Source organism: Nicotiana tomentosiformis, chromosome 12 (assembly GCF_000390325.3).
Source record: "Nicotiana tomentosiformis chromosome 12, ASM39032v3, whole genome shotgun sequence".
Classification (NCBI taxonomy): Eukaryota; Viridiplantae; Streptophyta; class Magnoliopsida; order Solanales; family Solanaceae; genus Nicotiana; species Nicotiana tomentosiformis.
This window is the reverse complement of record NC_090823.1, coordinates 3,922,377-3,937,376: the sequence shown is the minus strand read 5'-3', so window position 1 is coordinate 3,937,376 and position 15,000 is coordinate 3,922,377. Positions and strand designations below refer to the sequence as shown.

General features: G+C 34.7%; 3 protein-coding genes across 4 annotated transcripts; 2 read left to right on the top strand and 1 right to left on the bottom strand.

Moving 5' to 3' along the window:
- The first annotated feature begins 775 nt into the window (after positions 1 to 775).
- On the top strand, positions 776 to 8,125 carry LOC104107137 (PGR5-like protein 1B, chloroplastic). 2 transcript variants are annotated; one of them, XM_009615869.4, is made up of 11 exons: positions 776 to 1,124; positions 2,338 to 2,453; positions 2,545 to 2,641; positions 2,721 to 2,821; positions 3,308 to 3,364; positions 3,980 to 4,056; positions 4,189 to 4,240; positions 4,366 to 4,476; positions 4,547 to 4,644; positions 4,734 to 4,809; positions 8,102 to 8,125. In XM_009615869.4, the coding sequence occupies exons 1-10, from the start codon at positions 914 to 916 to the stop codon at positions 4,801 to 4,803; spliced, it is 990 nt and encodes a 329-aa protein (XP_009614164.1). In that variant the 5' UTR covers positions 776 to 913; the 3' UTR covers positions 4,804 to 4,809; positions 8,102 to 8,125. The 2 variants fall into 2 exon arrangements, with proteins under 2 accessions (XP_009614164.1, XP_009614163.1); XM_009615868.4 differs by lacking the exon at positions 8,102 to 8,125 and adding an exon at positions 5,852 to 6,094.
- LOC104107136 (expansin-A7-like) lies at positions 7,024 to 9,823 on the top strand. Its single transcript, XM_009615867.4, has 3 exons — positions 7,024 to 7,563; positions 8,102 to 8,411; positions 9,377 to 9,823. Exons 1-3 carry the CDS (start codon positions 7,386 to 7,388, stop codon positions 9,687 to 9,689), a joined length of 801 nt encoding a protein of 266 aa, XP_009614162.1. The 5' UTR covers positions 7,024 to 7,385; the 3' UTR covers positions 9,690 to 9,823.
- A 275-nt stretch (positions 9,824 to 10,098) lies between these two features.
- On the bottom strand, positions 10,099 to 14,710 carry LOC104107138 (hydroxymethylglutaryl-CoA synthase-like). Its single transcript, XM_009615870.4, has 12 exons — positions 14,371 to 14,710; positions 13,175 to 13,281; positions 12,635 to 12,767; positions 12,098 to 12,241; positions 11,829 to 11,987; positions 11,612 to 11,685; positions 11,455 to 11,530; positions 11,298 to 11,353; positions 11,119 to 11,206; positions 10,863 to 11,003; positions 10,620 to 10,769; positions 10,099 to 10,511 (listed from the first exon to the last, which is right to left on the bottom strand). Exons 1-12 carry the CDS (start codon positions 14,440 to 14,442, stop codon positions 10,323 to 10,325), a joined length of 1,389 nt encoding a protein of 462 aa, XP_009614165.1. The 5' UTR covers positions 14,443 to 14,710; the 3' UTR covers positions 10,099 to 10,322.
- Between the last annotated feature and the right edge of the window lie 290 nt (positions 14,711 to 15,000).

The window sequence follows — 15,000 nt, the reverse complement described above, 5'->3', positions numbered from 1 at the left end:
GCCACACTGTGAAAGTTTGGGAGAGCGTGGTGGAAGTGAGGGTAAAAAGGACTGTATTTATATCCAAGAATCAGTTTGGTTTCATGTCGAGTCGTTCGACTACGGAAGCCATCCAACAAGGTACCTAAGGAGGTTCTTTGGAGGTGTTTGGAGGCTAAAGTTGTTCTGGTAGCATACACTAGAGTGATTAAGGGTATATACAATGGAGCTAAGATTCGGGTGAGGACAGTGGGAAGAGACTCATACCATTTTCCGGTTAAGACGAGGTTACACCAAGGATCTACACTCAATTCGTTCTTGTTTGCATTGGCGATGGACGCACTGACGCATCATATTCAAGAGGAGGTGCCATGACGTATGTTATTTGGTGATGATATAATATTGATTGATGAATCGCGAGACGATGTTAACGAAAAGTTGGAGATTTGTAGACATACTAATTAAACGAAGCATATAACACTAAATAAATGTGAGATTATTAATTCTTGAATTATAATCACAGGATAACCTTGTCTTGTCCGCGAACCAAACCACCTTTGTAGAATTTTTAATATATATATAGCCTTGATCGAACAATCTCACGTGGCAGATACATGAAAGCAACAAGCATCCACGTGTCAACCAAATGTAGGATCCTAGATTCTAGACAAAAATCATAAAGCTGACTTGGCAAATTCTGTTACATCAAAAAAACAGTTAAAACCGGGAAACGATTTTCTTGAATTCAAAAAAATCAAGACAAAAGCTTTTCAACATTCAATACTCTCCACACATTCATACACATAACCTTATCTTCATCTCTTATCAAAACTCATCAAATTCTCCATTTTTCAGTTTTTTCACAAATGCAATATTCACTTCCACTTCGCTCCCTCCACCACCACCACTGCTGCCGTCGCCGTCGCCGCCACAAATGGCCACTAAATTTGGATTTACTATAACTAGCCCTCGCCTTTTTCATGGCCCTTTCAGAAAAAAATCAATATTTTCTTCATCTTCAGCTTCTTTAGGAGATGCTTCATTCTGTTCTTCAAAGCTCAAATTAATTAATTTTGCTGGAAAAAAGTTAGTTATAAAACATAGGGTATTGGTTCTCTCTCCTAAGGCCACAACTGACCAGCCAGGTAAATCAATGAGTTATCATCTGCATGTCCTTCTTTATGAAATTACGGATTAATCTTATCGAAAGATTCACATGTAATTTTTTATTAGTGACATGATTGTGTAAATATTTTTATACTAGTCCATGTATATAACTTAAACTATTTTTTTTTTCTTCTTTGATCAAAGTTTGATTAAATTATAAAGGGTTTAAGTTGTGTAAGCTGACGATGTCAAGAATTTGTACTCTATCGTTGGAATTTGACTAGTTATAGTAGATTATTACTCTATTTTTCATGTTACCATATTAGGTTTGATATGTAGAGTTGCATATTGTGGGTCAACGTAATCTGATAGTGTAAATATTCTTTAAACTGTTAGTGCACAGAACACAAGCTCTATTTTGAATATTTTTAACATGTAGTCGGCCTACTATAACACTTCTCCTTTACCGGTTAACGTATAGGAAACTCCAATATGTTTAAAAGATAAATCATTTATCACTATGGTAATTAAATGTGCTTGAAAAAGGTGGAATGGATATAGAGAATTCATATAGCAGAACCCAACTAGTTTGAACGGAACGAACCTGAAATGAAGGGAATGGATACATAGAATTCATACAGCGGACTCCAAGTAGATTGAGATTGAGGAATAGTTGTTGATTGACATTTGATAAAGTATATTCTTGCTATAGGTAGGCCTGTTAGTTGCTGCTTCTTTTTCTATAACTCAAAGAAAGCAATTATTATGTATCATTGATTTATTGCAAGGCCAACTTGATGTTGCTGCAAATAATAGTGATTTTCTTGGCATAACTAACTAACCGCCCTAAGCTTGACAAAGAAGATGCAATCAATCTTTCCATAATCTGTCTCGTGCTTTTGCTATCGATCAATTTACAATGCCTTATTCCCAAACATAGGTTCTTTGTATTCTTGATGCTTCAATGAAATAACAAACTTCATTGACCCTCAAATGTTGGTTCTATACATGACACAGTCCTAAGCTCAATGAGGAATCAACAAATGAATAGAGATAGAAAGAAGTAATAAAGTGAGACCAATATAGAGACAATCAACAACTGATGTTTTCATATGAACTGAAAAACACTCTTATACCTTCTCTCTCTCTGTGTATGTTTGCTCTATGTTTGTATGTTTTTTCCTCTTCTCCAATTTCTTCTTTTTATGGTGGCGTATACCACATCATTTGAAGACTCACTTTTGCTTTCAGGTCAGCTCAATGAGAATGAGGTTGAAGACAGTAAAATCTTGCAATATTGTAGCATTGACGGGAAAGGAAAGAAATCTTTAGGGGAAATGGAGCAAGAGTTTCTTCAAGCACTGCAAGTACTGAAGCAGAATCAGTTACTAATTCGTCGATTGTTTTCATTCTCATTCTACTAAAGTTAACTAACTCTTTCTTGGTTCTGTACCACAGTCATTCTATTATGAAGGAAAGGCGACCATGTCAAATGAAGAATTTGATAACCTTAAGGAAGAATTAATGTGGGAAGGGAGCAGCGTCGTCATGCTAAGTAAGGAAGAATTTCTGTCTGTTTATGTCTCATTGGCACTTAAAATAGGTATAGTAATAGCAAATTCCTCACAATGCAGGCACTGATGAACAGAAGTTTCTGGAAGCTTCTATGGCTTATGTATCTGGGAATCCAATCATGACCGATAAAGAGTATGACAAGCTGAAGATGAAACTTAAGGTACTTGGTTATTAGCATTATATAGTCAGACCTCTCTATAACATCATCGCTATATAACAGTCATTCACTATAAAAGCCAACTATAACACCACTTCGTTATATCAGCCAATAAAATTCGGAACAAATAAGACTGTTATAGAGAGATTTGACTGTATTATTTATTGTTCTTGATAAGATAAGAGAAGATCCAATAAATGAAAAAGATTTGTTATTTTGACAGTTTTTTCAAAAAAAGCAACTGATTTTACTGTATAATACTGAATGTGTTGTACTTTCTTTTCCTATCACCATTTAATTGGTAGTTTAAGCTTATCAATTTATGAAGTAGTTGAACTATGTTAGTCATTGCTATTCTTCAACTTATTGCCCTTACAAATATGAACAAATCAAGTTAGTTGTTACTGTTCTTTCTGTTGCTTTCTTTGTTTCTTATAATATCGCGAACTTATGTAGTCTTTCCTGTATTGACATCTCTTAATTTTTCAGAGGGATGGCAGTGATATTGTGGTTGAGGGTCCTCGGTGCAGTCTTAGAAGTAGAAAGGTTTGTACTACTTTTCTGCTCAATGAGACATTTACTAGCTGGTTAATAGGTACTCATCTTTTATATTGCATCTGTGAAAATACTTATTTTGTGCCATCATACATTCGAAGAGGATCCTTGGAGTCTCCATGTGACTATAGGTCATGGGTTCGAGCTGTAGAAGCAACCACTAATGCTTGTATTAGAGTAGGTTGTCTAATACATTAGCTTCAGTCTGCGGCAGATCTGTGGTCTGCTGATCAGTTCTGCGACCGCAGAATGAACCGCAGAAACGCCCTGCACTTCCAAAAAATATTTTCAACTCCCCAACGCACTGTTCAACCCAAAAAGTCTGAACCGATCATCAACGCATAAGTCTACCTCGGCATCACGAAACCCCGGATTTTAGGTGAAATTTTTCGGGGCCTTACATCCTCCCCGCTTAGGATCATTCGTCCTCGAATGAGGGTCAAAATTCACCATTAGCACCCAATGTGACTCAGCTGCTAGAGCACACACCGGCAGTTCCAAATTCGAAGAGGATGCTTTGTGCAGCGGGCTGCCCTTTTTAGCCATCATACATTCGTGCAAGGTGTTTATGAGGTTAAGTGGTTAAATGAACTTTACTTGTTGCAGGTTTATAGTGACCTTTCTGTTGATTATCTGAAGATGTTCTTGTTAAATGTCCCTGCTGCTGTTGTTGCTCTTGGATTGTGAGTACTACTTAACTCTCTCAGCATTATAAGTTTTCATTTCTTTGTACATTGTCATTAGTTTCTCAACCCGGTTATGAAGCAACCAACATTATTATCCTCTAATAGATATGTTTGGCTAATGTTTGCTAGGTTCTTTTTCCTTGACGATTTAACTGGATTTGAGATCACTTATCTTTTGGAGGTAATCATATCTTGTTATCTAGCCTGGTTCTTTATTTGTATCCCTAGATTATCAAGTGGTTAATTGCAAAAGATCAGATTATTCATTAACCTTTGTCAAATGCTATAATTTTGTCAATTTTGCAGCTTCCAGAGCCTTTCAGTTTCATTTTCACATGGTTTGCTGCTTTGCCTTTGATATTGTATCTATCGTTTACAATCACAAACGTCGTTGTTAAAGATTTTCTGATCTTAAAGGTAAGATTTCGGAAACATTGTGCGCGTAGTATTATCTTATATGCTATGTGTTTGATCACACAATTTTCAGGGCCCTTGTCCGAATTGTGGAGCAGAAAATACTTCCTTCTTTGGTACCATATTATCAGTATCTAGTGGTGGTTCTACCAACAAAATAAAATGCTCAGGGTAAGTCCATAAGCCTTAGTTTTTAGGTATTTTTCATCTTTCTCTGCTTGATCTGTTCATAGTGTAATCATCGCCATGATCTTTCGCAGTTGTGGGACGGATTTGGTCTATGATTCAGACACGCGTTTGATCACGTTGCCTGAAGGAATTAGTGGATGATTCGAGGTACCTATGCTCTTTAACCTATTTGTAACAGCTTATTGTCCGCTTTGGTCTTAGGCTCGTACTGCTTTAAACACGCGTTACTAATGTCTAAAGCTTGCTTTCCTACCAGTATCTTTTCCGTGTTTTGCAGATATAGAATTTGCCTAGGGTGTAACACTATTATTGCTGCTTGGAAAATTATAGGCGTTTTAGTTGTCATTGCTCACTTATCTTTCAAGGCGACTGCTAATAGAAGCATACCTATGTCTAACCTTGAGGGGTCACCCGATCTCGTAAACTTCGCTAGAAATCTTATATTTTACACCTTGAAAATGATTAATTTAAATCGCTTGGCTCCCTAAATACTAAAACCTTTAGGGGACACTAGTTGAACAGAATACCGGTGCTCCCCGTCGTGCTAAAGTCCTGGGTCCGCCTCTAACTGCTAATGCTTAGTGTACAAAAATAGGACTTAAACCTAAGAATGGTTTCCCTTGATCCTTCCCAACAATTTAGATAAACTAATCTATGATATTACCTTTCTCATTTCACATAAAACTTCTTTTCAGTTCATATTTTAAAATAGATCTAACACTTACTTTCAGAAAGAAAAATATAGATTTCCAAAATGCAATTTTTCTAGATAAAATTTTAATATTCTTAATTCGTTTTATTTTTCTTGAAATGAATTCAAATACTATTGTTCTCCAACCCAAACGCCACATAATAGTTCACTTAAGCACCATCTTTTATGTTCTCAGACCTCAGTTTACACTATATTACTTAAACATGACATGTTCTACATCCTCGTACCTCTGTTGTCCTTGAGTTACAGACTATGTTGCGCGAACTCTAAAAAATATTGTTGCATCCGTGTCGGAACCTCTAAAAATACAGTACTTATGACGGATCCAACACGCACTTAGAGACATTTTTAGAGAGTCCGAGCAACATAGATTACATGTCATTTTCGATCTAGGAAAAAAGAGTTTTTTTCGCAAGTTTATCTATATTTTATCGCTTCTATGGAAAAGTATAACCGGTGAGAACTTTCCTCGTACAGGAAAACCATTGCCATTTTCTAATAACTTGGAGTTGGAGTTGGAGATCTGCACAATAGATTGCACTAGAACAAGTTGCCTATTGGAAGAGCCAAATAACATACATGAGTCAAGTTTGTAAAAATGGAAAGCACTTTCAGTGTTGAAATTGTGAATGTTTTGCTACTTGTATTTTGTCCAATATATTATGTAATGTGTGAGTATAAGTATATCAATAAAAAAAAAAAATTAACAACCTTTAATCACAGGTGATGAAGAATATCAAGGTTCCTAAAATTGAACTGCTTCATGTGTTATACTTTTTGACACAATGCTTGTCACTAAAAAGTTTGTTCGCATCGGGTGTTTACACCAAATCATACTAATTTATCATGATCAAGTGATATATTAAGGTGAGAATATGTATGAATTAACTACGATAGTGATAACCATATTTGTGAAAACACGTGTCCTGCATTTATTGGATTTGTATAAACACCTGATCATAGAAGGTGAAGCTACAACTTTAGTTTCCGACATGAAATTGAGCTTCCATTACCATTTTTTAAATTTAAAAATAATATTTTGCCTATATTTCGTCCTTTACATCTATTCAGTTGCTTATAATACTTAATATCTCATGTCATTAACTTGAAAAGAAATTTCCTAAAGGTAGAACTGACGGTAGAAGCAAAATTCAAAAAATTTCACTAGGAGGGTAAAATTCATTTGCACTTAGATTATGGATTTTGAAAACCTACACAATATTTTTTTTAATATATCTCGCTCGGTGTTTATTACCCACTTTGGGGCTCAACAATTCGAATTCACATTGCGTTTGGCCCATCAAAGGAAAAAACGCTCCCTACCAAGATTAGATACCTTATGTTTCATTCTTCTCATCTATTTACATGTACTCCATCTACTTTTCTTAATGAAGTTATTTCACTTTTAGCTCTCGTCAGAAACTATTTATATTCTGTAGCCGAAAAGTGTATAAAATTTATATAATTTTTTTTATATAACATATAGAATGTTATACACTATCCTCCCCAGACCCCACTTGTAGGATTTTTTTTTTGGGTCGTTGTTGTTGTGTATATATATATATATATAATGTACAAAAATATTTTTTCGGCTATTATTTTGAAAGCGGTTATACAGTGTCATTTTTCCTTTCTTAGTATTGTAATTATTTATATTATCATTATCTTGAAAGTTTCTACAATGATCTGTCAAAAGGGAGGTGTAATCAAATTATTACAAAATTCAAAATAGTAATGGTAACATGTAAGTTTATTAACCTGCCTGCACGTTTACATGATATTTCAACAGACACCTTCTAGTTTGATTAGGTAGTATAAACATAACTAATTTAAAAATACATAAGTTGACTTGTAAGTTTTACATATGTTCGTGATAGCACGAAGCCTATACATTTGAAACATTATTTAGACACAAAAACTATATATTAAGACCTATCTTTACAAAATCAAATAAGGCAATTGCAATTTTCTAAAGAGTAGCATTCCTCCTTCTCAAAAGGAGCTAAATTCCATGGCCTCTTTCCACCATAGATGGAGCTTGACATTCTTCTTTGTTTTTGCAACAATAGCACCCATCGATCAAGCAAACGCCGGGGGCTATTCCATCCCTAGCGTCGCTTTTAAAGCGACCCCTTGGAAACTCGCTCATGCCACGTTTTATGGCGACGAGACTGCAAGAGAGACAATGGGTGCGTTACACAAAACTAAAAACATTGTTGTACATTTTACTAAACCTACCCAATCCTTTTGTTTTTCTTATCATTTTAATTTTACTTGGAGCAACTGTCAAGTTATCTCCGTGTGACCTATAGGTCACGGGTTCTAACCATGAAATCAGCCAATGATGCTTGCAAAAGGGTAACTGCCTACATCACACCCCCTTGGGGTGCGACCTCCCTTAGATCTTGCGTGAACATAGGATGCTTTGTGAACCAGAGGTTGCCCCGTCATAAGAAGAACAACTATGTTCTCTCTTACCCTCCACATAGCTTGAGGTTAGAGGTGCTCTTCCACTAGAGCAAGCCTCACTTATTCGTCACAATCTTGAATTTGTGACGAAATTGAAGATCTGTCAAAAGAAGAATTTGCGTCACTTTTTCCTGAGATGACCATCTATCCATCAAAAATCCGTCACAATCTGAATTCTGTGACGGATTGCAAATACTAAATTTCTTCTAGTTAATAAGTCTAATGTTTTTATTTATTTATTTCCTATTATTTTTGTAGGTGGAGCTTGTGGATATGGGAATTTATTCAATTCAGGTTATGGAACAGATACAGCAGCATTGAGTTCAGTGTTATATAGCAATGGATATTCATGTGGACAATGTTACCAAATAAAATGTACACAATCAAAAGATTGCTACTCAACCATTGTCACAGTCACTGCAACCAATCTCTGCCCACCAAATTGGTCACAAGACACAGATCATGGTGGTTGGTGTAATCCACCTCGTACACATTTTGACATGGCTAAACCTGCTTTTATGAAAATTGCTCAATGGAAAGCTGGCATTGTTCCTGTTTCATATCGCAGGTATATTTCTTTTCTTTTTTACAACATTTAATATTCTAGACGCAATGGACTGATATAAGACGGGTCTGTGAGTTCAACTGAACTGATTACTTTCTTTTCGAACTATGCTATAAACAGATATTTTTTTAAAAATGTACATGGATATAGTGAATCTAGATATCGTGAATTCGTTTCTTGACAATGCCATGCAAGTATTTTGAATATTGTTTTCACCAAATCTATTTTCAAACACACACTTTCAACATGATTAGTAAATCAAGACAACCTAAGGATCCACGAAACATAGCAAAAATGGGCTCTAAATTTACTTGCCTCTAATCTTCTCTATCTTTTTCGTACGGTCGTGTTCGGATTAACCGCACGTTTCAACTATTCTACCAGATACTTGTTATCAGGGGCAGAGTTACCATTGTCCAATGGAAGTCAATTGACATCCTTTTTTCGAAAACTTACACTATATAGATAGATCAAATTATTTATATGTATATACACAATATTTAAATCCACTTGGCTTTTCATATATTTAGTTCTTTATATTTTGAACATACATTGTGAATATCTATGTTCAAACACACTCATTCTACATAATGGTAAATTAAGAAACTAAGGATCCGGGAAACATAGCAGAAATGGACTCTAAATTTACATGCCTCTAATTTGCTCTATAATTATTTTAATAACGATAGCGTCCGCGTCAGTTTGTGCACAACGGCGAACCTACAACTATAGCTAGTGAGTGCTCAAGCACCTATTGTGTCTTACCCAAACATTATATTTTTATATTGGAAGCCGCTAAATAACATACAAAGATATTGGCTGAGAGCCCAATTTCAAAGCAGCATTTCAAGATTTAAGACAGTTGAGCATTCACGACTTAAAAATTCTGAGTTTGCCACTGTGTACGTTTCAACAATTCTACCAAATATATGCTACCTCTAACATGCATTATTGCTTCATGGTTGCAGGGTACCTTGTATTAGAAAAGGTGGAATCAAGTTTAGTTTCCAAGGAAATGGCTATTGGTTATTGGTATATGTGATGAATGTTGGTGGAGGTGGAGATGTGGCTAGTATGTGGGTAAAAGGAACAAAGACAAATTGGTTAAGTATGAGTCATAATTGGGGAGCTTCATATCAAGCATTTGCAACTCTAAGTGGTCAAGCACTTTCTTTTAAGCTCACTTCCTACACATCACATGAAACAATTATAGCTACTAATGTTGCACCTTCTAATTGGCATGTAGGAATGACTTATCAAGCCAATGTTAACTTCCATTGATTAAGGCATGCAACATTTATTCTTTTTAAAAAAAAATAATTTATCGAGTTTTATTTTGCGATTGTTCTTGTATCGACTGATGTTTTGTTAGTGAAAGACTTGCTATATAATTTTAGTAATGAGTATTATCATTATTGTATCTGTACACAGACTTTTACACTATCGCATTGAAATTGGCATACTAACATGTAACTCTTAACACACTCATAATTGGTTTAACAGTCACAGTAAGAATAGTCTAACATCATTGCAACATTCCTACCTTGGATGTGCTACTGAACGATTAATAGATAATAGAGCGAATGGATATAATGGATTCATATAGCCGATCCCAAATTGTAGTTGATTGATATATTGTCGACACACAAACTACTTTATCATTTAACTAATTAAGGCCCAATTCAGAATATTTTGCTCAATGAATTTCATTCAAATATAGACTGCATTACATTGATGATTTTGCAATCATCTCACAAACAAGTGAACCAAAAAACATTGAATTTGTTGAAAACTAAAAGGGAATTGAACATTAGGAAAAAATGTAATATGACAATAGTTATTCTTTTATATGCTAACAACAATTATAAGAGCACAAGCCAACTTCATGGCATTAGATCATGTTAGGACTGATCTTCAGTGACCATTGGCAAGTCCATTCTCAGCACATTTTTGGGCATAAAATCTTCTGTACTTCGAATCGACTTCTGTGAGGTAGTAGGTACCCGGTGCTAAAAGGCTGCAATCCTTGCTCGTCACAAAGTCCTTACCACCATATCTGTGCTCCATTATATGCATCGTTTCGATGAATTTTTCAGGAGTGAACTGCACAAAAGATCGGTTGTCAAAGATAGTTATGGAACTCTAACCATTACAGAGTTGGTAACGAGTTCAAAGTCCACGAGTAAATTACAAAACAAAATCTTAACATACCTCGTGTCTCGACTTCAATTTCTCATCAACGTTCATAACAGCTGCAATGTTTGACAAGCTAAAAGGATGTTGACCTTCATTAAGCCTTAATGAGAACATTGTTGCAGTCAATCCACTTCCATAAGAGAACAAGATTACTCGCTGTCCAGCCTGAGTTTGGCAAAATCATTTGAAAATTAGATGAAACGCGATAGAGGTTAACAAGAAACAGGACCAAAAGGGAAAGAAGTAACTTGTATTTACCAATGAACTGTGTTTATTGTGGAGGAGGGATGCAAAAGCAGCATAGAGAGACGCGGTGTACATGTTGCCAACTTGTTTTGGTATTAATGTGGCTGGTTTCACCTTCTCATCGTAAAATGGTTTTGCCACTTGCCAGGATACCTATATATGCAAAATTTATAATCCCTTAGTTAGTTCCAATCTCAAACTTATATATATCTGAAAATGACAAAATATCTTTTTGGAAAACAACGAATGAGAAAGCTTTTGTACGGACCTTCTCAAGATCACGGCTTTGATAACTTTCATCACCAGTTAAGGATGAAAATGGTGCAAGCTTTTCTTTAGTAGACTCGTCAATGGAACTGCAAATGCAAAATCAAAGAAGATCAGTCAACTGAATTCCTTTTACAAAATAAAAGGCGAGTACATTCAAACTGAAGATTTGCAACGCACCTAGCATTCCTTATAAAGTCATTGAACATCAATCGAGCAGTGCTCTTCTGTACAAGCTGCAGGATTAAATAAAACGTTCAGGTAATTCATATCGTCACTTTGTTTACTGAAGTAAGAAATCAAAATTGTGTATTGAATATTTGAATCCAAAAAGTACCTTGTTGTATGGTGAATGGAAAACAAAATAGGCTGCATCAGCAATCGAAAACTGCTTGCCTTCCAGTTTTTCGTATCTAAAAATGTGAATGAGATGTTATTATAGAAGATAATAAAGAAGTTTCGGAATATTAAAATGTGCTCAACTAGTGGCTTACTTATCGCATAAGCTCTTGTAGCAAGAATCAAGTGCCATAAGATAACAAGTTTGTGAAAGCTTTCCATCAACCACCTGCAACAAACAATTACCATAAATTCATGTACCAACAACAATATCCTATATTTCTTCTAAATTGTGTCCAGGAAACAACAAAATCGGAGCATTCTTGTGAAAATGGATAATTAACAAGACTTGCAGGGGCTTAAGATAATTACTGGATATTCACTGTCGAGGATGGGCTTGTAAAAATCATAGACATGGGCCATATGGCTAGCTCTAATCTTGCTTTCGAATACAATAGGAGCATCCGGCCCTACTAGCATAGCAATTGCTGCAGCTCCTCCAGTTGGCCGAGCAGCTCCCTCAGCATAGACCTGTCAAAAGAAGCTCTCAGATAAGTGAATGTTAATCAAGCAAAGGCTCAAGTTCATTGCAAATTATGCAACAAATGAGCAATGCATACGCAATATTGTAATGATCATACCGCACTGTCAGTGCATACAACAAGTCCATAGCGCCCATCCCATGAAGAGCTCTCGACCCAATTCACGCAGTTGAACAATGCAGCAGTTCCGCCATAACATGCATTAGTTGAGTCGACTCCTTCAATGTCAGTATTTCCACATTTCTGTTTGTTTCACACAGTAAGGAAGCAGGGTAAGTTTTTGTTGAACAATATTTCTGTTTGTCATAATGTAAATCTTTGCTGGTGAAGTGGAAGGTCGACAGAAACAAAAAAACAAACCAGATGCAACCAAACAATCAATTATTAAGAATGATGTACAACAAACAATGAACTCATTTTTTTTAACAAACAGAATGATCAAGCGATTTCCGGGCCTATATTAACATTACACCATATTTCAAGCAGAACTAAGCCACGTGCTTTTTTTAATACTAGATTGCAACATATATTCTGCTTCATGAGCTAGTCTGCATTGAGCAGAGGCGGATGCGACCTTTGCTATATACGTGAAGAACCACTAAATTTCAAATATTTGCTAGAACTGTGAGCCAGTACCTCAAATATTTGCATGAGGAATGTTTTGATGGATTTGCTCTTATCAATGACCGTCTCACTTCCAACCTCGAGACGACCAATTTGCTTAGGATCAATCTCATACTTCTCCAGAAGGGAAGTAACTGCTGTCAAACTGAATATGAACATTTTAATTAGAAAACAGTATATTGACCAAAATTACACAAGCTAAATTATTTTACTCCAGAAATCAAAAAAGTTTGCCATTCAGCTGGAAGAAGAAATCACCAACACTTTCAAACTACTCCCTTCATTTCAATATATATGAGCATATTTTGACGCATCACAAAGTTTAAGAAGAAAATAAAAACTTTTGAAACTCGTGCTCTTAGATATGTCATAACATTTGTGTGACTATAATACTGTTGAAGCTTGTGGTCTTAAACATGCAATAACATTTATGTGGCTATAAAAACTTGTCAGTTGTCATTAAAGGGTAAAATGGAAAGTTCAAGTAAAATTGTTTTCCAAATTTAGAAACGTGTCATTCTTTTTGGAACGGCGGGAGTAACGGATGTATACCTCATTGATATAACATCTTCAACCTCAGTGCAAAAGCCCATACAATCTTGTCCAAGACCAATTGTGTATTTTCCTTTGCTTGCTCCATCATGAGCCTCCAATGCTTCCTATAGAATATTGCAATATAATTTAAAAAATTTAAAGTGATCATAATTTTATTGCCTTAAACTTAAATTAGCGGATGAAGGGGAGCTTTGGCGTAATAATAAAAGCTTAACCGAGAGGTTATAGATTCAAGCCGTTGAAACAAACTCTTGCAAAATACAAGGCAAGACTGTTTTAAGACTCAAGGCGGTCCGACCCTTCCCGAACCCAGAGAGTTTAGTGCACCAGAATGACCCTTTTTTTCCCTTTAAACTTGTATTAGCATATCCAAATTACTGAAAATCTGATAAGATATTTTAATGTTACATGGCCCTTAAAAAAAGCACATAGGTTTTAACGGACTAAAGTTAAAGGCTGCAATATGGGATTTCAAAAGTAAAATAAAATAAACTGAGAACGTTGATTTCAAAAAATAATCTCAGAACAGAGCACGTGAACATGCTATAGGTCACGAATAAATAAAATATCCATGACATGTTGGTATAAGGTATAAACTAAATATCACATTTTTTGGTTATTAAAATTATTTCTAAAACATTGGAAAATTTTAAAGCATCTAATATGCTAATTAATCAGTAATTAAAGTAATTATTACACACATCTATGCTCAAGTTTCTCTACTTATTCATTGTCAAAGTATGAATTTAAATTATATACACCCATAATGCAAAAAATTTTCATACTATGAATGAGTTTTAACATACGATAGCAGATTAGTTACTCGACCCGTTTCAGTTTAGCTGACTTTCGCTAATCGAGAGTCATACTACCAATATTTTAAAATATATTTTAATCAAATTGGCATGAGAAAAATTGTAATTTATAATACTTTTTATATAATTTTTAAATATCTAAATTTTAGTTTTAAAATACTGAGTTTAACTAGTTCAATTTAGCTTCAAAATTGAGTCAAATTGAATCACGATAAGCGAAATATATCTCCTAAATTAAAACATAAGGAGTATTATTTTTACTAAATTACTATAAAGATTTAAACGTAATTACTTCTAAGTTAGCTAATTATGTAAATATCTTTTACACTGGTTATGTAAATATCGTCAAAGTAATAGTACTATGTTTTTCTTTTTTACCTGTGGGAGGCAAGTAGGAGGGAAGTAAATTTCGACGGCGAGAATTCCGACATTCTTCGGTTGAGCTGCCATTTCTGATATTTCTTCTGTGTATTACTAAACGTAAAATGGACAGATCGAAAAAACACACACACACACACTGTTTCTCTCTCTAAGTCTCTTCGAACTGGAAAATATTTTGCAGAAGAGAGAGAGAAGAGGAAATAGAGCGAATGATTTGTGTGGAGATTTTCACATGTTTAAGTTGCATATTTATACTATAAAAGGTGAGAATTTTCCACTTTGATATTCCGCATACTTACGGAGAAAATAAAAAATATTCCGCAGACTTATTACATCATAGGAATGAGATTTAAAATTTGAAGTGCTTATTGTATTTGACTGAAAACGAAATTTAAGAAATAAATGTGTTTAATTTTTTTTTTAATGGATACGAATTTAGAATTTGAAGTTCGTGATTGACTGAACATAGAGTTTAAGACTTTTAAAATTTATAATTTAACATAAATTATATATATTTATGCGGCTATAAATCATCTCATGAGTAAAATAAATATTTAAAATTAAATTATTACTAAATATAAAAAAATATCATTCTTTTGGGTTAACTAAAAAGAGAGAGTATCATAT

Excerpts from the sequence above, each read along its gene's own strand:
- LOC104107137 (XM_009615869.4), top strand. The coding sequence starts at position 914 with ATGGCCACTAAATTTGGATTTACTATAACTAGCCCTCGCCTTTTTCAT. Across the intron at positions 2,822-3,307 it reads AGCTGAAGATGAAACTTAAG|AGGGATGGCAGTGATATTGT; the intron begins GTACTTGGTTAT and ends TTAATTTTTCAG. Across the intron at positions 4,057-4,188 it reads GCTGTTGTTGCTCTTGGATT|GTTCTTTTTCCTTGACGATT; the intron begins GTGAGTACTACT and ends AATGTTTGCTAG.
- LOC104107136 (XM_009615867.4), top strand. The coding sequence starts at position 7,386 with ATGGCCTCTTTCCACCATAGATGGAGCTTGACATTCTTCTTTGTTTTT. Across the intron at positions 7,564-8,101 it reads GACTGCAAGAGAGACAATGG|GTGGAGCTTGTGGATATGGG; the intron begins GTGCGTTACACA and ends TTATTTTTGTAG. Across the intron at positions 8,412-9,376 it reads GTTCCTGTTTCATATCGCAG|GGTACCTTGTATTAGAAAAG; the intron begins GTATATTTCTTT and ends TCATGGTTGCAG.
- LOC104107138 (XM_009615870.4), bottom strand. The coding sequence starts at position 14,442 with ATGGCAGCTCAACCGAAGAATGTCGGAATTCTCGCCGTCGAAATTTAC. Across the intron at positions 11,531-11,611 it reads TACAAGAGCTTATGCGATAA|ATACGAAAAACTGGAAGGCA; the intron begins GTAAGCCACTAG and ends TCACATTTTTAG. Across the intron at positions 11,354-11,454 it reads TCCATTCACCATACAACAAG|CTTGTACAGAAGAGCACTGC; the intron begins GTACTTTTTGGA and ends TTAATCCTGCAG.